This window comes from Primulina tabacum, chromosome 16 (assembly GCF_025594145.1).
Source record: "Primulina tabacum isolate GXHZ01 chromosome 16, ASM2559414v2, whole genome shotgun sequence".
NCBI lineage: Eukaryota > Viridiplantae > Streptophyta > Magnoliopsida > Lamiales > Gesneriaceae > Primulina > Primulina tabacum.
Window position 1 is genome coordinate 8,458,154 of NC_134565.1, and position 24,316 is coordinate 8,482,469.

The following is a 24,316-nucleotide window of genomic DNA, read 5'->3' on the forward strand; positions in this document are numbered from 1 at the left end:
GACGTCGGGCACAACACATCTCCAGAAGACAATACATCATTAAACTGGAGGGGAAGAACAGAAGGAACTAAATCCAAAGATCTCAAAAATAGTTCAGACATAAAAGAATGAGTAGCACCTGTATCAATCAATGTCGTAGCTACTCTGCCTGAAATTAAAATAGTGCTAGAGATCACAGAAGAATCATGGTTTATACCTTCCTTCGTCATGGTGAAGATGCGACCCTGCACCTTCTCTTTACTCGATCCTCTTGGACAGTCCTTGGCAATATGGCCTGCAGTGCCACATCGGTAACAAGTATGAGTACCAAATCTGCACTCTCCCCTATGATGCCTACTGCACTTGGGACACAACGGCTTCTCTGGATCAAATGGAACTGCCGGTGCTTTAGGGCTCGGCTCTAATTTGCCTTTCCCTTTAAAACTGCCCTTTCCTCTTTGGCTCGAACCCTGACCCCTATGAGCAATAGCCTGCTGCCTCGCCTGTCTCTCTCTAGCAATGTCTTTCTCATCTTGTTCGGCCAACAATGCCTTAGCCACAATCTCTTTAAATGTCACCGCTTTAGACATATTGATGTCTCTTCTGATCTCTGCTCGAAGGCCTCTAATGAAATGAGCAACCTTGTCTTTGTCATTGGAGGCAATGTATGGGGCAAACAGACAGCCCTCCTCGAACTTCAGAATGTACTCATCGACATTCATACCTCCTTGACGAAGCTCTAAAAACTAAGTCACCTTCCGAGCTCGAAGTGCATCTGGGAAGTACTTGTCATAGAAAAGATCGGTGAAATCTTGCCACTTCAATGTCGGAACATGCACACTTACCTTGGTAGCATTCCACCAAATACGTGCAGCTTTGACTAACATGAACACTGCACAACCAATTCTGTCTTTGTCTTCATAGTGGAGATGATCAAAAATCACCTCAAGTGCTTTGATCCACTCTACAGCCATCAATGGATCAGTGCTTCCTGCAAATTCAGGTGGATCCATTCTCTTGAAAGCAGTAAATATCCCATCGGTTCCAACTGCTTGAGCCACTTGGCCTCTCCCTTGGCCTCTACCTTGACCTTGCAAACGGATCAACTGTTGAATCTGCTCACTGTGAACCTTGGCTTGCTCTTTCAGTAACTTGCCGAACTCGTCGACAACTCTCGATGAGGAGCTATCCTCACCCTCTGAAGCCTTTCTCTTAGGAGGCATAACTCCTAAAATGTGCTCACATAATACATATCAACCATAACAATAAATAGATGAAGAAGAAGACATACACGGACTGTTGAAAGTAGACGAAGTCATATGCATTGGTCCGAAGAACGTTGCTCTGATACCACTAAATGTAACGCCTCTGACCGATTTTAATAAAATAGCAGCGGAATTTAAAATTTTCTTAAAAGAAAGAAGGATTTAAAATACATTTCAATATATAATCAAAAGTATATACATGATCAATAAAATGATGCAACAAAATACAAAATATCATTTTTGTGATCATGTCAAAACGCTAGCAAAATAGCCTTCTTCCTTCCCTCTCTTATGCATATGACTCCGGTCCCAATCAACGTCCTGGCTCGTCGCTCTTATCTGCATCACATGAAATAACTGAAATAAGTATAAAACTCGGCAAGTGGAACTCTTACATAGCAATGGATACATAGCATACACTGAAAAACATGACTTTGAAAACATTAAATACCATCAACTCTGAAACATAAATATCATAGCATGAATAACAATAACGATGGTATTTCTCTTTTCTCTGATGGATTGATATCTAAATAGTATCTTTGTCTCTGTACCTATATCCCATCGATATAAATCGATTACTCTGTTGGGATATAAGCCTATGGTTGTTGATCAACTAATTGCATGCAATCTCTGACTATGTATCTATCAATCCATAAATCATTTGAACTCTCTCTTTGACATTTCATCAAACACTTTGCATACTCTTTTCTTTTGTATTCCCTTAGACATAATTGAGACATAAAATCCCTCTAATATACAACAAAGTGTATTAATACATAGCATGAATCAAATGGAAGGGAATAACATGTTAAAACCATTGAAACACAATACATATATTATCATGTGAGCACAAGTAATTGAATTCCACTTACAACCAATAGAAACCTTGATTCTAATCTCTTGGTACACTTCCTACAACAATAAACCATAAAATGAATCATCAACATCTCAATAATCACAAACCCATACCATTAAATCCATAAAACCAACACCATCAACAAATCCATGATTTCTTCCCAACACCAAATCCAAGAATAAACAAAGCCACAAGCTTACCTTAGCTTCTTGAACTCAAAAGAACCTTGTTCTCACTTCAATAACCCGACAATAGGCTTGAATCAAAGGAAGGAAAGAAAGAAAATGGAACCCTAGCTTCCTCCTTGCTGAATAAATCGAGAGTGAGGAGAGAAATGAGAGAAATGAAGCCAACTCTTGCATTTATAACACTTAAATCTGAAAACACGCTTTCACTGTTCATCTACCGCGGGTGCGCTACGCCTTGCACCGCGGGTGCGCTGAGCTCACTGGAAAACATCCAAAAATCCGTAAGGAACGACCGCGAGTGCGCTGCCTCTTGGACCGCGGGTGCGGTGTCGACTCTGCCCAAACACCGCGGGTGCGGTGTCTTACTTACCGCGGGTGCACTGACACCTGAAGCCAACAACAAACTTTGCACCTAAAAATCGAATCGCAACGCCGCTTCTCCTCATAATTCGGCAACACTCCCAACAAGAAAGTTGCACCTCTATATCTTATTTAACCACCCCAATTGGCCTCATACCAATTGGCTCAACATACGAATTACCATGAATTAAATCGCAACAATGCTACAACACAACTACACAACACTTATAACCAACAATACTATGAATCATAAATCGAAACTCTTAATATCAAAACTATACTTAAACTTAACCAAATATTCAATGATCATACGAAATTTTAAACCGTACCGTTCACCAAGCTTGGCTATTACAGCATGAACTCCTCTGCCATGTTTGGTTGCTGGGAACTGATCGCCTTATCATCTTTTACTGTTTTGATAAGTATTATCTGCTGAAATATTCAAGTTATTTCGTGACTAACTAGTTTGTTCTTATTTATAGACTCAGAACCATGCTAAAGGGCGCAATCATTACTTTTGACACGAGGATATAAAGAGATCTCTGTCAGCCATCGAAGGTTCATTCTCCGAGGATGAAATTATTTCACCATATCTAATGCTTATATTTAGGGGGAACATGGAATTATAATTGGTTAATTGATAAGAAAATTAGCAGTCGATCTTAAACTGAACTGATTTCGTTTCCAACTGATCATTCAGTTCTCGACCTAATTGATCTTATCATATATGTTAACTTATTATCGATTCAGTTGAGATTCCACGATATGTTTTGTGACTTTCAAAATTACTTCATTAATTATGTTATTCCTTGTATAGTGATTGGAAACTTGGTCACAGGTAGTTCAATCGAATCAATTTCTATATTTACATATGAAGTACACATTATTTATTCAAATTAATCTCGGGCTGCCACGTGTCCAAAATTTGAATATTCACAAAGATAAATATTTGTTCCGCCCTCGTTCAGTTAACTTTACTCTATTCAAAACTCACAAGCACTCAAACACTCATAGTGTTTCCTCTTGCAGAAAATCTAAGCTAATGGCAAGCCAAACCCCATCCTTCATTCTCAATGCAATGGCAATCGACTTCGACTACGTTCTATCTGTCTCAGATGAAGCTATTAGGATCGTATTTCTGAAGCTTGAAGCTACTATTCTGAAGAAATTCTTGGGAATCGCAACCTTAGTCATTTATTCTAAGGAAATTCAAGAAGTTTATGCCAACATCAAGATTTTTTATGATGGCAAGATTATTATAACCATCAACAATCAAGTACTGATTCTGAATGAAGAATCCTTCAGCGATCTCTTTCAACTCCCAACTGAAAGTTTGTCTCACTTCTCTGATATCAAACTAGCTGATATTGAAGAGATGCAGACTCTGTTGTTTGTCGATGGGAAGAAAATCAAAGTTTTGGATCCCAAGAAAGAACTGAAGCCAGAAATCCAACTGCTGGCTGATATTATTGCCAAGGGCGTCCTCGCCAAGGCAGGTTCATTCATTGCCCTCACCCTTGAAAATTTTCAAATCATGACTGCGATGTTGGAATCAGAATTTTGGAGTTTGACAAATTGAGCGTTTGAAGATTAAAGAATTGATCAACTTAACTGAACTGAAATGACTTGAACTGAATTTGCCTGACTGATAATTAATGCCCTAAACAATCAAATGCAACTGAACTGATTAAAGCTAACTGAAGCTATGTAGAGAATTGAACTATCAGTTAAGACTGATCAGTTACACAATCAGTTCATCGAATCGACTATAGAGTCAACTGATAAATCAGCTTGACACTTCATCAGTTAAAGAGCATAGCCAACAACCAAAAGTTTGTACAAGAGCAGACTGCAACTTGTAGTGGGAGCACTGCATATCAGAATGCCACATTGTACGATTGTCAGAAGAATTATGATATGTCTACTCAGGACAAATCCACGATCTCAGAAGACCAAACAAACTGCTTCTGAAGTGATTCCAGCTGATAGATTGTTGCCTACTGGAGCTGAGGCACCCATAAATGTTATTCCAATTCGGTAAGTTCCAGTTGCACTATCAGCTGAAGAGACACAGCTGAAGAAGCCAGCTAATCATCCATTGAAGCTTGTCACCGAATCTGGTGACAAATTGAAGATTGTTCGACATCGCGCACCTCCTATCACTGTCACCAAACCAACTGTTCTACAAATTGCTCGACCAAAGGTCTGATAATTAGATAAAAGGTAGATTCAACTACCACGAGGCTGACTATTTCTCATGCCTTAACTGACCCAAAAGGCAAGGGTAAGATGATTGAAGAGCCCATGCCAATCAACACAGTTCAGACTCACGTCGATCTCATTTCGAGTGAGATAAATGAGTTTGCTGAGTCTAAGATGGAAGATTTTGATTAATGGGTCAAGTTTTGCAGTGTAGTGTATGCCAGAAGACTGAAGAAGAAATCAGTTTTAGGAAAATTCATTGCCCTGGAAACAATGATTTTGAAGACAGTCCAGGCCGTCACTATTGCTCAAGCAATGGAAAGAAGGACTTATTTCTTTGATCTGATGCGCTTGAAGAAGTTGACTGAAATAATAGCTCAGTTGAAATTGTACTATGATCCAATATGTCCGACTGCTTATAATGACCGAGTTGTCTTCCAGCAGCTGGACTCGGATCTAATATCTTTGTAAATGAGGATCAAAGTCTGGGAAATGGATCAACAATTATACACACTAGTTGATTCCCAAAGTCCAACATCAGCAGAGCAAGCTCAGCCAACTGGAGTTCAGTCAGAACCATCCAAAGAACCAGTTGCTGAACAGGTTTATAAGCTAGCGACTAAATCTATTCCATAGCTGATTCAACCATCTTTACTCCAGCACCTTCATCATCTCCTCCAGCTGGACAACCTCTATACACGGATGCTAAATTGTCATTGGCCAATGTTGACGAAGTCATCCAATCAGTTGCCACTGACATCCAGCTAAACTTCGAACCAGCTGAGAAAGATGTATGCCAAAGATCAACAGAACAATTAGCCTTGTAGGCTATGTTGAAAAAAATTGTAGATGAATTTCAGTCAGTTGTTATGACTGAACAAAAACAACAAACTGATGCGGCCCAATTGCACTCTGAACCAATAGCTGATTTGCAAGTGCCAACTGATGTGCCATCTAGCTCAACTGCTGCTCAGCCTACTACTTAAGTTCCAGATGCTCACTAGGAAGCAGTTGAATAATTTGTTACAGAATTAGAACAACAAACTGAGACTGAATCACAACATCTAACCATGGTGATTTTCATTGGAAAGGACAAGGGCAAAGCACCTACCACATCTGAAATCTTGTCACCTGAAATGCCTGTAGCTACTTATATCATGATTGAAAAAATTCAGTCCAGTTTGCACAACCTAATCTCAATTGTCTCTGACATGAAGTCAACTTACCTGATGCAGACGCTTAAAATTGATTCTATGAAGGAAAATAACATGGAGAACCTCAAGAAGGTTACCAAGGATATGACCTCATTATTTCTCCTTGTAGATCAGCTGAAGAAGGACCGAGTGACAGTTCCAACTCTATTCCAGACTTGAGACATGCTTATCAACCGAATTGACTTCGTGCACACAAGTATACCAAAACGGATGGATTTGATGCAGGAACAGATGTTGAATGTTATATCTCAAGTTAGCTTAGAAGTTCGCCTTCTCTCCACCCTTGCTAGTGTTGACAAAAGGAGGGAAGAAGAGCAGCAGTAGCAGCAGTCAAATAAAAGAACTAGTCAACCAACTGATCAAGGACCTACTGACAAAAAGCAAAGAAGTGAAAAACAATAAGTTCAGTTAGATGACAGTCTTTCATTCTTAGTTTGTACGAATCTGTAAAGTGGAAGATTGTTTTATCTACAAAAGTTCAATTTATTTTATTACGATGGAGTTTATCAGTTCTTGAATTCTATGTTTTGTCAAACACCAAAAAGGGAGAAATTGTTAGAATCAGAATATCAAAGTTTGACAAATAAAAATTTTGAAGATTGCAGAACTAATCGGCTCAACTGAATTTATTCGAACTAAACTACAAAAACTGAAATAGTCTGAACTAATACTTAATGAGTTAAATAATCGGAGGCAATCGAACTGATCGAAGCTAACTGGAATCTGTAAAGATAACTGAACCATCAGTTACAACCGATCAGTTATACAGACAGTTCAACCGATCGGCTATATAGTCAACTAATAATCAGTTTGACACATCGTCAGTTAAATCGTAGCCAACAACCGACAATTTGTACAAAAACAGACTGTAACTCATAGTAGGAGTGACGTATATCAGAATGCCACAGTGTACTATTGTCATAAAAATGTTGACATATTCAGTAAGGACAAATCAACGGATAAATATTAATTAATGCATTCAATATTACCGTTGGAAGCAAAGCCTTTAAAAGCCGAGGAGTTCAGCTGAGACAAGAAATTTTGCACAATTATTCTCAGTGAATTTTGAATTCAAGCATACAAGTTCAGTTTCGATATTCATACAGAAAAGCTCACACTTAACAGAGATATTTCATAGCTTTCAGGCTATCATCTGAGCTAAAGCACTAGTACATTACATTGTTATATTCGATCTTTTAAGATCATTTGTCCTAAGAAAAAAAAATCGGTTGTATATTTATAAATTGTAAAGAGATCTAAGAGTTTCAGTTTGGCAGTGTCTAAGTCCAAACCGAAGTGGGTTATTACAGTTTTTGTAATTAATCAAAGTCTTTTAGTGGAAAAAATATCCTTGTGATAGAAGGGGTGACGTAAGAGCATTTGAAGCATCCGAACATCCAAAAATATGTGTTCTTTGTTTTAATTATTCTTTGAGTATTCAATTTATCAGTTAGTTTATTTTCGCACTTATGCTAGTTAACTGATTGATATCGACAACAAGATTCTTGAATTCAGTTTATCACTAAACTGATTCACCAGTATCGAAAAAGAGTTGGAAATCCTAAAGTGTTTATTCAATCCTCCTTCTAAAAACTTTGACATTTCAAACCGATCCTAACAAGTAGCCATCGGATCACTATGATGTTGAATCTTTTATCAAACTCATTCATTATTTCCATTCTTCATTTTGATGTTATCAAACTTTTGAATGTCCACCATCAACTTGTTTTCTTATGTCTGGTCATTCCTTCTCTATCTCTTTAGTTGTACAATAAATTTTAAGTTAATTGAAAATATTCTAATCTAAAGTTTTATAAATGATATATTTGGATATGCTATGCAGATAAGATTTTTTTAATATTTAGCAGTCTGTTTCATTCTTGATTTTTCTACCATTTGGGGAACACCGTCTGTGACGACAACGACTATGTTTGGTTTCATGATCTTCATAGGTCCTTTTGTGATGATGTACCACATGTCATCATCTTGTGCTGATAGATGTTCATGTATTCGAATCTTCCAATCATCATATTATTCTTTTGAGAATATGGGGATCTTATTAAATGAAGTCATAAGAGTATATTAAATATTCAGATATCAGAAAAATTTATTTTGATACCACTTGTTAGGATCGAAAAGAAGTTTAGATGGGAGTTGAACTCTTTTTAATTAAACTGACATATGAGAAAACTCAAGTTATGTGATCAGCCGAAGTTGATTTTCTAATCAAAACTAAGTATAAGAGCAACTAAACAGATCAGTGCGAAAACTACTCAAAATACAAAGTGAATATTAAATACTCATATCAGATCAGATCAGATAAGATAATATGAAAATAAGTTATTTTAAGTAAAGGAACAATAATTTGTTTATGGATGTTCAGAGACTAACAACTCCTATGTCACCCTTTCTTCTGTTTCCAAAAAGATTTCACTAAAAGATTTGATCGATACAACTCTTTGTACAAACTCACTTTAACTCGATTTACCGGTCTTAATGAACAGAAACTCCTAGCAACTACTTTAACTAAGTTTAATCTGTTCTTAAATAAGCCTCTGACATTTATAATTATTATCATCCAGAAATGATGCTTGTCTATACAAAAATAAGTGAGAATAAAATGTGCACAAAATGATCTTTAAGATGTTTTGATAGAAAATTTGAGATTTATGCAAATTAGATTAGCAAATACCTTTCGCAAGATGCTGAGATTTCAGAGAATACTTGATAATAATCGATGTACTAGTATTCAATTTTGATGCATCTTTTATATATATATAGGTTTTGGTCCCAACGTTAATAAATAAAGATAGTACTCATAGATGTATTGGATACCTGACAATTATGCAGATGGTGCCCACATCCTTGTCTTTTATACAAAATAGTAATGGCCAATTAAATCTTCATGTACACTAGCTGAAACGGGTAACCAACGAATTTTTTATTATATCCTTGCTGATAACATTCAAATATTACATAGATATAACTATTTTCTGTCTTTAGAGAATGTCGTTAGATCAGCCTGTGGATTGGTCTATTCTGGTCTTTGTTCAAATTGACATAAGTACACTTCAGACCGATTTTAGCTTCAGTCAGCGAGTCTTGTCAATCCAGTTTTGTTCATTAAACTTCTTCAGTGATCTACATTTATTAATTTAACTTAGTCAGATCAGTTTAGTTTGTAATTACTAAAATTTAAATTCAAAATTTATCTTTTAACATACAAGTCCACCTTCAATTTGGCATGCTATATGTAATATATTTTCCCTTGCACTTGCATTGACTTTCTTCATGTTTATACCTTTTCACTTGGCAAATTGTGAATGTGTGATTCAAATAATAAGTCGTGTGTGCGCGCGTTATGTGCATACCTTTAAAAAAAAGAGCTATTTAAACAACATTTGTTCATGAAAGTTACAAGAAGTCATCGGGAAACATGATTTATTTATACTCATGTTCTAGGAGCAAGATTTCAACTGTGGCATTTTAGGAAAACAAATTTTTTCCACTTTGATATTAGTATTGTCAGAACACTGTGACGGGGCAAGACAATTCATCATTTAGGATAAGTTTTTTTTATATGACGGGGCGAATTGACTCAACAAATCTAACTATGTGTGAGATGCCACTAAAAGTTTGGAGTCACTTTTGCATAAAATTAAACAACGGGTTGATGCTTAATAATTTGAGTAGGCCTCTTGTGAAACGGTCTCACGAATCTTTATCTGTGAGACGGGTCAACCCTACCGATAATCACAATAAAAAGTAATACTCTTAGCATAAAAAGTAATACTTTTTCATGGATGACCCAAATAAGAGATCTGTCTCACAAAATATGACCTGTCAGATCGTCTCGCACACGTTTTTGCCTAATAATTTATAGCGGTACAAGTATGTCATTCATGAATTAAAATATGAAATTACCAAATTCACCCTTCTTACACACGTAATGCATAGATGGTTCAAATCCGGCCCAATTTTATTTTGAAGTCAAATTTCAAATAAATGGGTTCTCCAAAGGCCCAAAAGCAATGGGCCCAAAACTGATTCTAGAGCCGAACATTTTCATATACATGATGATACTTGATGGAAAATGTAACGAACGAACTGATAAAGCTGAAGTTGGAAAAATCATTCATCCAAATCCAATTTTGCACTTCAAATAATAAAGTCGTGCGGTGCCCAAAATTCTGTTCCATTCAACTCGAACTTGAAAACATGTACGGATCACTGGGATTCAGGATTTTGAAAAGCAAAGCGCCCCAACATGCTTTCGGGAATGGGTTCGGCACGTATAATTCTTCGAGGTACTTCAAAACTGTATGTTTTAAGGTTTCTTGGATTTGCGTCTGTGGAATTTTTTGGGAAGGATGAATTTTTCTGGGTTCTTGTTGTATTTTAAGAAATGGGATTGCAAGTTTGGATGTTATGAATGAGAGAACATTTTATTGATCCAGTTTTAAGTTGATATGTGGTAAATTTAGACAATTTTCGTTTGCTATTATTTTTCCAACTTCGGTTTTATCAGCTCAAATGAAGGCACCCCACGGAAATTTGAAGTATTTTAGGGGTAGTTATGTTTCTAAAATTTGTAAACGCAATCGCCTTTGGTTGCTCTCGCACTGGCTATCGTCTTTGTTGTGTAGTAGGCACTTATTCTTTAGTTTGATGGAAAAAATAGAGAGAGGGTTGAATATAAGGATAATGTGGGATGGTGAAGTATGGAGATGTATGGAAGGCAATGCGGATTTATGTGGTTGCACTAAGTTTCTTGCTCGTGTTAAACTAATCTTCGCTTTTTATGAGTTATTGTGATTTATTATGACCTGTAACAGGTTCTTTGATTGTTTTAGTTCGTATATACCTAGTATACTTTTACTTAAACGCTGTAAGTTTTTATCTGGTTAAATTCTTAGTTTATTAGAAACTTCATGCTATCTTACATATAATGCAGATTCATTCATAAGTTACCTTTTGCCACCGTGGAGGTTGAGGAAATATCAGGTGCTCAGCCTGCAGAAGTGATGAATTTGGGTACGTAATACATGATCCAAAGCAGAGCTCATTTAGTTGTGAGTACTGATTTCTTTTGATGACAGGCACAACTTTTTGTGCCAAAAAGCAATTACATACATTCATATCATCCTTTAGCCGATGACATTTTCAATCGCTATTTGGTTAAAGTTGGTATTGTTCTCAATAAATGAACCAAGTAATTCCAGCTTGCTGTTAATTACAAAACAACATGACCTTACTCTTTCTTGGATTTTTAGTGCAGGGAAGTTGGACTAGATCTTCTAATTGGAATACTATTTTGGATCCATTAAATGGAGAATCTTTTATTAAGGTCGCCGAAGTAGATGAAAAGGGAATACTTGTAAGTATCTTTGATGCCAAATGTTGCGGCCATGTTGAAATCCTTACCTCAAATGTGTTTTAACACTTCAGAATTTATGCAGCCTTTTGTGGAGAGCTTGTCCCAGTGCCCCAAGCATGGTTTACACAATCCTTTTAAAGTGCCAGAAAGGTTGCGTAATATGATTTTCCTCTCTCCTGTAATTCTTTTTTGTCACTTGTCTTAATCAAGATTGTTTAAAACTCTAGACTACTGTCTTTGTTTTTTAGCAGCATGATCTTGTACTGAGTCATTAAGTGCGCTATGTATATTTGATTTTAATTGAATTAATTCCAATTTCCCCATGCACCAGGTATCTCATGCTTGGAGATGTAACAGCAAAAGCAGCCAACAAGCTCTCTCTTCCAGAGGTAAACTGCTTCTATCATAGAAAAATCATGTGTTCACAATTATAGGTCAGACATTCGAGATTTTACCTTTACAAGATCATCAGCCTTGTTTTGCTCCTAGGTTTCGGACTTCTTTGCTAAATTGATACAAAGAGTGGCTCCAAAAAGTTACCAGCAAGCACTTGGTGAAGTTGTTGTCACTCAAAAATTTCTCGAGAATTTCTGTGGTGATCAGGTAATATTTTCTGGGCATTTTAACTTTACGGTGTAATTCAAGCTTGGGGAGAACTACGACCACTGCTGTTTAATTTAGTTCTACTTATTACTTTTGGTTTTGTTCGTATAGATGTTAAGCGTTTTATTGATCACTGTATGAATGTTTTTATCGATTTACTATTATTCATATTCCTTATGACATTTAAGCTGCTTTCTAGATTTTCTGAATTCATTTTATCCTTCGAAATTTGAAATGAGTATTCGAGATCGGAGAAGCTCAAAAAATTATTTAAAGTGAAATTAATAGTAGCACTTAGATAATTCTTAATTAAAACAGGTAAATAACCTTGTGTTCAATTCATCTTGCAGGTTCGCTTCCTAGCTAGATCGTTTTCAGTACCTGGAAATCATCTTGGTCAGCATAGCCATGGTTTTCGGTGGCCTTACGGTCCTGTAAGTTAACTTTTGTGGAAATATTCATAAGATTCAGCCGAATGGATGAAAAACTTCTGTACACGGTGTGTACAATCAAATAAAAAATGTGGCACTCTTAATATTAGTTATTCCTAAATATTATCACTCTATTATCTTTAATTTTCGAGTTTTTGTAGACCTCAAAGGCTCCAATGCATCAGCTTAATTTCTATTTTTCTGAATGTCCATTTCTTGATAAGTTACAAAAGTTCTGATGCATCAGGTGGCAATTATTACTCCCTTCAATTTTCCTTTAGAAATTCCTGTGCTTCAGCTGATGGGTGCGCTCTACATGGGGAACAAGCCTCTGCTTAAAGTTGATAGCAAGGTAAGCCTGATTTTACTTTTACAAATTTTGTTTTTATTCGATATCCTATATTTCTATGTATTCCTGCTGTTAATATGTTATTGCTTTTTATTATCTCAAAGGTCTGCATAGTTATGGAACAAATGATTCGACTATTGCATCATTGTGGATTGCCTAAGGAAGACGTTGATTACATAAATTCTGATGGGAATACAATGAACAAACTTCTCATGGAGGTTAGTTCATTTAATGGACAAATGAATGCGGTTCAATATTTACGTTTCCCCCCCTTTATGAGCAACTGATCGTTTCTGTATCACAAACTTGAAATTAATTAAAACATAATTTCATTAATTTGCAAAAATTATAAAATATATGCTGCTTAACTCTCTATTCCATGAGCGAAAATTCCTGGCAATAGAATCTGAATTATATATATTCCTTGAATCAAACATACTATAAAAATATCAAAGTGTCTAGATTTTGCATATCATCATGCATTGTAAACAATGATTACATGCCATAATTATAAATTTTAGGTGTTAACATTGGCTTCATGCATGACTGGCTCTGCGAGTCACATCGTCATTTCGAGATCTTGGCATAGATTGACTGCCTTACATTTCCAATTACATCAGCTTTTTTTTTTTAAGTAAAAAATATGAAGTACATGGTATATCATCAGGCAAAACCACGGATGACTCTCTTCACCGGAAGTTCAAGAGTGGCCGAGAAATTGGCTGTTGACCTCAAGGGTCGTATCAAGTTGGAAGATGCTGGCTTCGACTGGAAGATTCTTGGCCCTGATGTTCAGGAGGTTCATAAACTTTTTCATATTTATTTTTTTTGTAAAAAATTATACATATTCATTTACAAAGTGATCATTTTTTAGAATTTTATTCACATTATATATGTTTTCAATTTCTTTTATCCACAGGAAGATTATGTTGCATGGGTCTGTGATCAAGATGCGTATGCATGTAGCGGTCAAAAATGCTCTGCACAATCCATGTTGTTCATGCATGAGGTAACCTCCATCAGTTCGGTGTTTTCTGATTCTTATCAATGATTTCGTTATTCGCTGCTTCTCTTTTTATCTAATTGTTTATGTTGTCAACTTCAAGAACTTATTTATATTTGATCTACTTCTTTCTTGAATGATTCAGAACTGGTCTAAAACTTCACTCGTTAGTAAATTGAATGATCTTGCTGCTAGAAGGAAACTCGAAGATTTAACAATTGGTCCTGTCCTTACTGTAAGTTCTATTTTTTCCTGTTTCTTTCATTCTTGAGTTCAAAAACTTTGCATAAGACATCTTGTTCGTGTCAGTTTACAACAGAAGCAATGCTCGATCATACAAACAAATTGCTTAAGATAAAGGGATCGAAGCTTTTATTCGGTGGTGAAGCTTTACATAACCATTCTATTCCAGCAGTATATGGTGCCATTAAACCCACCGCTGTATTTATTCCACTCACAGAAATATTGAAGGATGATAATTATGAGTTGGTAACAAAAGAAATTTTTGGTCCGTTCCAAGTAAGTATTTACAGTCTTGCATCAGAACGCTAGAGCATTTTAACTTAAGTTTTATCATGTAAAAATTCAACCAAAACAATGGCCTGCCAGTTGACTGACAAATCTTTTCGATGCGACATAATTTTCTAGATTCTCACGGAATACAAACAAGACCAACTTCCTTTGGTGTTGAACATTCTTGAAAGAATGCATGCACATTTGACAGCTGCGATAGTTTCAAATGATCCTCTATTCTTACAAGTAAGGCTAAACCTCTGCGTTCTGATGACAATTTGTATTTTTCTTCAGAAGAGTTGCTTTTCTTTTGATATAACACCTTAATGGGAAAGTTATTTGGTTTCAACTTTTTGTGCTACAAGAGTTGATCTGGCAACAGGAGAGCGGTTTCGTGTAATTTTTCTAAGTGTAAAGTTCTCTTGAGTCTGTCCCGGTACAGTTGTCTCTGATGGTTGATATTGAACGTGATTAAGCTATTTACGTATTCGAATCCTTCTTGTTCAACTCTCTCAGCCCCAACTTTTCCCCCATGTTCTCATTTTTTCATAATCCAACTGTCAACGTAGCATAATCATCCTGATAACTTGACCTTTGAATCTTTTACCTGCAATATCAAGTATATTTGTGTTGTTACTGTACAGGAAGTTATAGGTCATTCGGTTAATGGAACTACATATGCTGGTTTGAGGGCAAGAACAACTGGGGCCCCTCAAAACCACTGGTTAGTAAAAAGTTGAGTGCGAATTTTTCAGTTTTGTCAACTCGTGGAATAGTAAAAACGAGGATGTTTTGCAGGTTTGGTCCGGCAGGTGATCCGAGGGGTGCAGGGATAGGGACTCCAGAAGCTATAAAGCTTGTTTGGTCGTGCCATCGGGAAGTCATTTACGACCTTGGCCCTCTGCCTGAAAAATGGGAAATTCCTAAGGCAACCTGAAGAAGATGGATGGAGTAGATACGAATTTCTATGTTTTTAGTTTACTTGTCTTTAGGTGAATTTTGTTCGGATTTTGTGTATGTTTTAGTTTGCATGTCACCGATTCAGACAGAGTTGATAAAAAGCAACGGAACATGCTAAAAAAATTAGGCTAAGAGGATAGGTGATTTAAGTACTCCGATTTTTTATTTTTTTTTGAGCAATATTGTGCTCTGATTTAATTTTATATCATTTGTAGTTTTGAGAGACAAAAAAAAATCGAGGCAAGGTTAAATAATTAAATGCGAAAGTTTCCGAAAAATATGAAAGGAGAAAACATTACAAAAAATCTCGATAATTGAAAAAAGAAGTAGCGAAGAGTTTTTATTTATTTTCTAAAGTGATTTTAGAATATTCCGAAGACATCAAATTAACACAAAGAAAGATGGAATTAAAATAAATTATTCTTTGGAAATTGACTTGAGCCACTAATTTTCGAGGAAAAAAAAAGAATATTTTTGTATTGAATAAAAGAATTGGGATCACTCACAAAAAAGGGCTTAGGATTTAAAAAAGAAGATTTCTCGTTCACGTGAGAGAACTTCACCAGGCAGCGACTTTCTCACGTACAACTCAGAGAACGTAAACGTACAACCACCTTCTCTTGGAATTTGGAAGACGAAGGAGGCTCCGGTTAGAGAGAGGAAGGGAATGATAAATTAAACAATAATGACGTCAATCAAACTGAGATTTTCTTATTATTGTCTAGACTTTATTTTATGAATTCAAATCTTGTTTTTTTTTATGGAATAAATTTTTTTAAACTAAAAATAATTACAGTGTCGAACAATATTTTTTTATATTTGTTTTGTTTTCAATAGATTATTTTTCTTACTTATAATAATTGTTTTATGTTGATTTAATATTTCTTGTTGCTAGCATGATCAACTGTTTGCATGTTTGTTAATTAATCACGAGTGGGAAGAAGATTTGTTAAATATAGAAATAATTAGATTAATAGGTTTTTTAACTCGATAAATCATTCAATAAATAAAATAGAGATTTCGCCGTGATTGTGCATGAATTTAATAATTAACTGTAATTTAATGTTTGTTAATTTAATAAAATTTGGTACCGTTTTGTGTTTAGTCCTTTAATTAAATTCGAATTCGAATTCTTCTACGATAATTGAATTTGTCATATTAAATAGCAATTGTCTTATTTAATTAATTTAGATGAATAATATATCTCTTTTGGATTTATTTATTTTTTCTAGCTTAAATGATAAAAATTCTAATAATTAAATATTGACCTATGTAGGATCGATATTTGAACTCATCATATATTTACTATTATTTGACATAATCTGCTAGCTAGATTTATTATCAATCGAAATCGTCGGTCAAGTTTTTTTTTTTGTCATTGTCGAGGACTAATTTATTTAATATTAAAATAAATTGCTTGCTTGCGTCTAGACCCTTTTATTTTAAAAAAAAAAATCATCTATTTCATTTCTTTATTATTATTTTTTCTTTCTTCTGCTTAATTAATAAATTTATTTTTGTTTTTTTTATTGTGAAGTATTTTGAGATGGATCATCGGCAAGTATTCACGAGTTTTGTCCAACAATACTCGGAACTATTTTATATTGTTTGTGGAGATTAAATTTGGCAAACAAATGTTGGTACCATGATTTGTTTAACTGCACTCTTATTCAAATTTTATATATTGGCTTGGATTAGACAACAAGAAGTTAAGTGAATTATGGAGTTTTGACAACTGGTAGTCACTTGTTCAATAGAGATTACGACAATATGATGCACTTGTCAAATGATAGGCCAAATTTTGACTACCACTAACATCGTGATCTTTCACTTCAGAGTTGGAGTCACGAATATCTTCCAGATCGATTCTACTTTCCCAATTCCGTGAACCTATCATTTTAGCATTAAGAAGAGTGTAGTGCATGTTCGGATGAAATCGTGAACCAGTTGGAGGATATGATGATTAATAAAACAGAGACATATAATAAGTTTTTAAAAATTCACATCAACTCTATGTGTTTACTGAATGAGAAAATTGAGCTTCTTATGCAACCAGTTTCTGAGATCCGCCAAGAGAATGAAACGATTTTTTCCGATCAATTAGTGACCAACCAGGTGCGAGTGCATGATGACAACTCAAATAACGAAGGTTGGTAGATTGATTCAAATCATGTAGAAACTCGACCCAAACAATCTCATTATACTGCAACTAAGCGTATTCTTAAATAATTAAAAGAACTATCAATGTGGGTATTTGGTATCCCAAATACTCGAGTTTTAATCTTATTGGATATTCTGATACAGACTACACATGTTTCAAAATTGACAAGAAGAGCATCAGTGGATCATATCAATTTCTTAGTGATAGACTGATCTCCTAGTTCAGCAAGAAGCAGACATTCATAGACACTTCAACCGGTGAAAAAGAATATCACATAGCCAGAATTTGGCACAAATCCTATGAATTCAACAACAACTCAGAGATTATAGGATCCGGTGGAATAAAGCTCTCATATTTTGTGACAACACAAGTGCTATTACCATAACATACAATCCTGTTATGCATTTTGAACAAAACACATTATATTAGACATCATTTCATATGGGATCATATCATAAAGAAGAATATTTGACTAGAATACATCTCAACCAACTAACAGACAGCAAAAATTCTCACCAAACAATTATCAGACGCTAAGTTTTCTTACTTTAGAAAAATTTTTGGTTTGGTAGACATATCTTAATGCATATGTTCAGGGAGAATAATCCTTGACGTTTCATCATATTATAATGAAGTAAAAACATGTAAATTGTGATAAAAAATTTTCTAGCCGATACAAAAGTTTTTCATTAGAACAGTTGGATGATTTTTAGAAGCTGTGATTTTATCTGATCGTTGTCATTTAAATATCTTCATAATTATATTTAAAATTATTTGAGGGAAAATGTTTCATATTAAAATTACTGGCAGTTTTTACATGGCTTTATTTCAGTGTTGTTTCATCTATCATTTTAAAATTTCAGAATTCAAATATCCACAACTGTACTGACATGTGTACTGTTGTGATTGTCCCATGAAATCACATATATGCCTCATCTTCTTCCTTTAAAAATTTCACGCTCGCACATATTTCAAAAAGCTTTCTGCAAATTTAACTCTCTTAATATTATCTGTGTTTTCACGTATTTCTTCTCAAATTTTCTCACACTTCATCTCAGATTTTCTCACCAGATTCAAAGATGTTGATCCACAAAACATGTCTTATCATCGATTTGGAAGCAATTCTCTCCATTAAGAATGAGGCTTGCTCTTCTGTTCTGGAGATGCTCGAAGCTTCCGGTCTGAGGAAGTTTCTCACTTGCAGCTCCACTTTCAATCTATATGTTATCAAGAATTACTTTGCCTCTGCAAGTATGGAGCATGGGAGCATCATATGCGCTATCGGACGATCAAATACATCATATCCTAGCTGTTTTTTGGAGATGCTCTGGAACTGTCGACAACATGTTTGGAAAAAAATTCAGATCTTCCAAATGGAAACGTCGATATTTGGAGCACTGGGTTCTCTCTGGCTGGTAGCCCTATATCTATTTCGGCGGTGAAGCATGATCTGAAGATGTAATTTAGCTTCCTTGCCAACATCGTGGTCAAAGCCATTTTAGCCAAAGCAGGGGCATACGACAAGATTACCCAAGAGAAGTTCAAGTACATGGAGGTAATCACATCAAATCTGATATTTTATTTTGCACTCTCTAAGAAATACCAAATAAAAGGTTCAGTATGATGGATTATCACAATATATCTATTATTTGCTTGAACTTTTGAAGGTGACTTTTGGCATCACGGAGCTGCTAAATCCAAATAAGTGGCCCAATGCTGAACAATCATTGAATTCCTGAAGAAGAACACTTCATCCATCGTCGCTGAACAATCACTAACAAAAGCAGGTGCTGAGAAACATGCTCAGAAAAGAAGAAGGCACCAGTCAAAATTAAGATGGTTTACTCTAACATTGATGAAGAAAAAAACCAGGAGTATGTCCCTCTAAAAAAATTATTCACCAGGCTCGAAACTCCGACATATGCCTCAAAACGGTCAAATACTGATGACCCCAAGCGGTAGAAGGACGATAAGCAACCCAAGAAGAAGAAGATCAAGTTGGTACCAAAGTGACTCAACTAAAAACTGCTCCACAAGTCCAGCCCTCTCAATCGACAGCTGGCATCCGCATTTCTGAAATGTCCTTCCATCCACAACATCTAAATCTCCTCCATTGGACCCTAAGGAAAAAAGCAAGGGGAAGATGCAAACGCCATCAAAGCCTACCACTGTTGTTCAGATATGTCGCTCTGACATCGTCACAAGTATTAAAGGAAGTGGAAAAAATAATGAAGATGTTGAACATATTGTTTGAACATGACACATCTGTATTGTTTAAGACCATTCTAGAAGAGGATCTTCCGGAGATATTGGCAGTTCTTGATGGGAAGATGTTGGATTGGGCCGAGATGGGTGAAATTTAAGTAGCTCTCGGTTGCCGAACATTCATTGATTTTCAACTAAGGGAAAGCCTTTTCCAATTGATAATCATCCAGTGGCAGTCAAATTTTGATGCCAACAGCCACACCGCTCCTAATGATGTTGTCGTCATCTCGCAACTAGAGTCGGATGTCTTGACCATCAGCTTCAAGATTCTGAATAAGCAGATGGAGTTTGAAATGCCTTTTCAACCAATTCCCATGACCATAGAAATATATGCTAGCAAGCTCTTGTCATGTTAAATGCAATGGGTGTAGAATAAGAATAAGAACAACAACAACAAGAAGCAGCTGGGGAAGAAAAACAAAAAACGATTTAAGAGCCTTCTTCAACCGCCAGAAATCATTCAACCGCTGCTCCTGCTGCAACCATTGGGAATACTTGTCAGGAGGTACTTCTCTCTTTTGCTAATTTTACAAATCATGAAACAGGTCCTTCCACGATTGCTGACATGGAGACACCACTACCTGGGGTCCCACTGACCTCAGTAGATAAAATGGTGAAGTTTGTGACAGACTTTGATCTCTTTGGTGATCGGTCTTCTCACATGGACACAGATCAAGATACCAGTTCCAAGAGTGCATCTCTTGTGACTATTTTTGTAGAAGAAGTCCCCCAGGCCCCAGTTTCTCCGAAGATTACTACTCAAGTTTCATCTCCTATTATCTCATCTCCATCGGTCGAATCCGGGATTCCAAAAGATGCTTATCCCATCCTCCCAAATCATGAAGGCACTTCTGGAGCAGATGATATGGAGCATGTGGAGACTGTAAATGACAATGAACACGACCGCCGGGATTCAAACGACACATATGTTGTTGAAACTTCAAGTCAACCTGATCACATTGAGGTCTATGCACATTTTGCTGAGGTCAACTTCCATCTTGAGAAGGTCCGAAAGCTTATGGTTCAATTTGATGCTCGTTTTCTCGCTTCTGACATCAGAATCTCTAATCTTCGCGAAGTGTGATGATAAATGTATCAGAACTCAAATCCAATATCAAAAGTTTCATGGACGAATTTAAGAGTTCAAATAAGCACGCCAACGATGTCATAATCACCTTTTCTGGATAGTTAACTAAAACTTAACAAAACTTGGGACTTGTATCAATGATCTTCAGGCTATCCTTGGAACCCAACTACAAGAAATGCTGGATCATTTTCGGAAAGGTGATGCCAAAAAGGGGAAGAAGAACAGTGAAAGAAAAAATAGGAAGAGCGAGGCTAGACGAAGCTAGAAGAAGAAGAGCAGCTGGAGAGTAGAAGAAGAAGAGAGACAATCAAAAGAGATGTGGTAGATGCCGGAGGCGGTCGAAGCACCTGGTTTAGGAGATAGACTATATTTTTTTAATATAAGTAGGTGTAATAGTTTGTTACTTCTATCTTGTTATTTGTAACAATGAAATTCATTATCTTAATTAAATTTATTTTTCTTTTATCGTATATTATCTCTGGGACTTAGGTTTTGTCACCACCAAAAAGGTAGAATTTATTAGATCCTTTAGTTTTTATGATAGAAAAAATAAACTATTTATTTTATCTAGCACCGTTTGATCTGAGTTACTTGTATTCGACCACTTCACAAGAATCCATTTAATTGGTCATGTAATGCTAAGCTACTCAACCGGTTCATCATCAGCGGCGCAATTAATCTACTCGACCACTACTGCGCACCAGTTTGTGGCACATGGACTACTCGACTGTTCCTTCTATCCAAGAACATTAATAAACGGATGAATAAAGTTATCTTCAGTATAAGTCACACATCTTACAAGGATCTCATCTAATTTATTAGAAAGTTGGTATACTGATAATGTACGGCAAAACAGGGTATCAGAAAATTAGACTGCATTTCTTAAAAATCTACGCGCAGAGCTAGTTACTTTTTACTGTCAGTAGCTGTTTCCTCTCAGATTTGTTAAATGTAAATTTTATCATTAATTAAAGTATACAATATATAAAAAAATGATGTTGACAACAGTACTATTGCTTTAATGCTCATTTATTGAGCTACAATCGAACATTGAATTAAAATATGCAAGAAGTACTATATAGAGAATGCCAAGATGATAGAACGACAATGAGATTTTATACACTTGAAGCATTTTATAAAAATATTTCTGAGCAGTCTTACTTCTCACAAGAGATAAAGTGCTCAACAACTCACTCATCAAAGAACATTCATCCAATCTTCAAGGAATATCAAGGGCTCCTGTGAAATTACTCGACCGTTTCTTTCCAAGATCGTTTGAGGAGCGTTTCGACATATTGAATTGAATTATTCATTACTTTACTTCATTCGTGTCGTATTGGTTTTTCAAATTTAGAGTCTCAACCATTTGTTAGATACTAGGAGTTTCAACTTAGGTAGTGGATAAGCCATAAGATTGAAGAGGTTGTTACAAAGTGTTGTAAAATCAAAATTTTCTAGTGAAATCCTTCCTAATTGGAACAAGAGGTGATGCAAGAGCTTGAGTATTCGATCATTCATAAAATTAATTATGTCATTTCTTTATCGTAGTTAATTAAATTATTAATCCACTATATCTGAGTATATAATATTCATGAGAACAATTAGATCGTTTTTCGCACAATTAGTGGTCCGACTGTTTCTTAAAATATTGACAAAATCAGGTCTTGTATAACCAACACTAACGAGATCGATCGCATTATTTGACAATGTTTTAGAGAAAATTTTAAAAGTACTTATTCAACTTCCTCTGAACACATTACAAACCCTAACAAAATTACTTTCATATTGGATTCGAAATTTATGGCATTCACGTAAAGGCTTGGGATTTACAAAAAAAAAAAAAAATATCTTCTATATGCGAGAAAAGTTTAGAAGACAACTTATTTTTCACATAGACATCATAAAACACAAAATTCAAAGAACATCAACGAACAACAATCTTCTTTGGAACTTGGAAGGAGGACGTTAGGGTTAGAGAGAGCGGAAGAAGATGAATTCAAAAGGATAATCGTCAACTGAACTCAGATTTCTTATTCCTTCTCATAGTTTATTTTTATAATTTTAAACATTGTTTTTCTGTTTTATTTTGATTTTATGGAATAAATTTATTTATACTAATATCATGATAGAGCCAAACAATATTTTTATATATTTGATTTGTTTTCAAAAGATTATTTTTCTTGTTTTCAATTATTGATTGACATCGATTTAATATTTATTGTGAATAGTCTGATAAACTATTTGCATGTTTGTTGATTAATCATGAATCGAAAGATGATTGATTAAATATAACAATAAAGACGTCAATTAAAACACAGTAAAATTGACTATGAATAAATTCGATTACTATGTGCGATTTTAGGTGAAACTAAAACTCCACAAAGATCTAATGAATTTAGATTTAATTAAATTCAATTATGAATAATTAGAGTGTTAGATTTAAATAAGCTTAGTAGCTCGATGAATTATTTAATAAATAAAATAAGAGACTTCACCATGATTTGTGCAAGAATTTAAGAATTAATTATATTTTAATGTGTTGACATAGTAATTTTTAGCATAGTTGCGTATCTTAATCCTTTATTTGAATTCAAATTCTTCTTCAATCATTAAATCTGTCATTTTCAATAGCAATTGTCTTACTTATTTAACATAGAAGAATAATTTCACTTTTGAATTTATTTATTTTGTCTGCATTAAGTTAAGTGACAAAAATTATAGTAATTAAAAAATAGTTTCCGATAAATCGATATTTGAATTTTGACGTGACTATTTATCACAAACTTTAATAAATATATGCTTATTGATTAATTGTTTTCTTAAAATAATTTCATGAACCATAATCTTTAAAAAATAATTTAATAAAAAATGATAAAATTAAACTATATTAAAGTTAAATAAATTCACCTAACTGTATAACCATATTATTTTAAAATCTAACAATATTATATTAAACTTTGTTTAAATGATCTTATAACAATTTTTTAATCAATTTTATTTTATATTGTAAATATTTTAAAAAATTTTGTATCTTATCATTTATTTTTTTAATCATCATAAAAAAAATTATTGTCTAAGGACACCCACAATAGTGGATATTGTGGGTGCCATATCATCCAAATATTTTTTACCACTAAATATTCACAATTGTGTACTCTTGATTTGTGTGCAAAGTGAATAACCGGTCACAAATTTGTAACCGGTTATTCATATTTTTTTCTCATTTTTTTAATATTTTTTAATTAAACTTTTTACAATTGTGTCCTCTTGATTTGTGTGCAAAGAGAATAACCGGTTACAAATTTGTAACCGGTTATTCATATTTTTTTTCTCATTTTTTAATATTTTTTAATTAAACTTTTTAATTTTAATAATCGTTTTAATATTTTTTTAATATTAATATTTTTTATAAAATTATAAGTTATTTTATTTAAATAAAAATAAATTATTAATTAAAGTGCCAGTATGATTAATAAATATTTGATGCAGTGAAATATTTG

General features: G+C 34.6%; 1 protein-coding gene across 2 annotated transcripts; it reads left to right on the forward strand.

Moving 5' to 3' along the window:
- The first annotated feature begins 10,155 nt into the window (after window positions 1-10,155).
- LOC142529644 (delta-1-pyrroline-5-carboxylate dehydrogenase 12A1, mitochondrial-like) lies at window positions 10,156-15,472 on the forward strand. 2 transcript variants are annotated; one of them, XM_075635226.1, is made up of 16 exons: window positions 10,156-10,374; window positions 11,022-11,101; window positions 11,341-11,444; window positions 11,527-11,594; window positions 11,776-11,833; window positions 11,934-12,047; window positions 12,398-12,481; window positions 12,726-12,830; window positions 12,932-13,045; window positions 13,495-13,626; window positions 13,747-13,836; window positions 13,976-14,065; window positions 14,140-14,349; window positions 14,479-14,589; window positions 14,988-15,067; window positions 15,142-15,471. In XM_075635226.1, exons 1-16 carry the CDS (start codon window positions 10,286-10,288, stop codon window positions 15,278-15,280), a joined length of 1,668 nt encoding a protein of 555 aa, XP_075491341.1. In that variant the 5' UTR covers window positions 10,156-10,285; the 3' UTR covers window positions 15,281-15,471. The 2 variants fall into 2 exon arrangements, with proteins under 2 accessions (XP_075491341.1, XP_075491342.1); XM_075635227.1 differs by lacking the exon at window positions 10,156-10,374 and having other exon boundaries at window positions 11,098-11,139; window positions 11,346-11,444; window positions 15,142-15,472.
- The last annotated feature ends 8,844 nt before the right edge of the window (window positions 15,473-24,316 follow it).

What these genes read in the sequence shown, in the direction of transcription:
- LOC142529644 (XM_075635226.1), top strand. Translation starts at nt 10,286, where the DNA reads ATGTACGGATCACTGGGATTCAGGATTTTGAAAAGCAAAGCGCCCCAA. An exon ending in TGCAGAAGTGATGAATTTGG is followed by an intron (nt 11,102 to 11,340) that starts GTACGTAATACA and finishes TTGGATTTTTAG; the next exon opens with TGCAGGGAAGTTGGACTAGA. An exon ending in TAGATGAAAAGGGAATACTT is followed by an intron (nt 11,445 to 11,526) that starts GTAAGTATCTTT and finishes GAATTTATGCAG; the next exon opens with CCTTTTGTGGAGAGCTTGTC.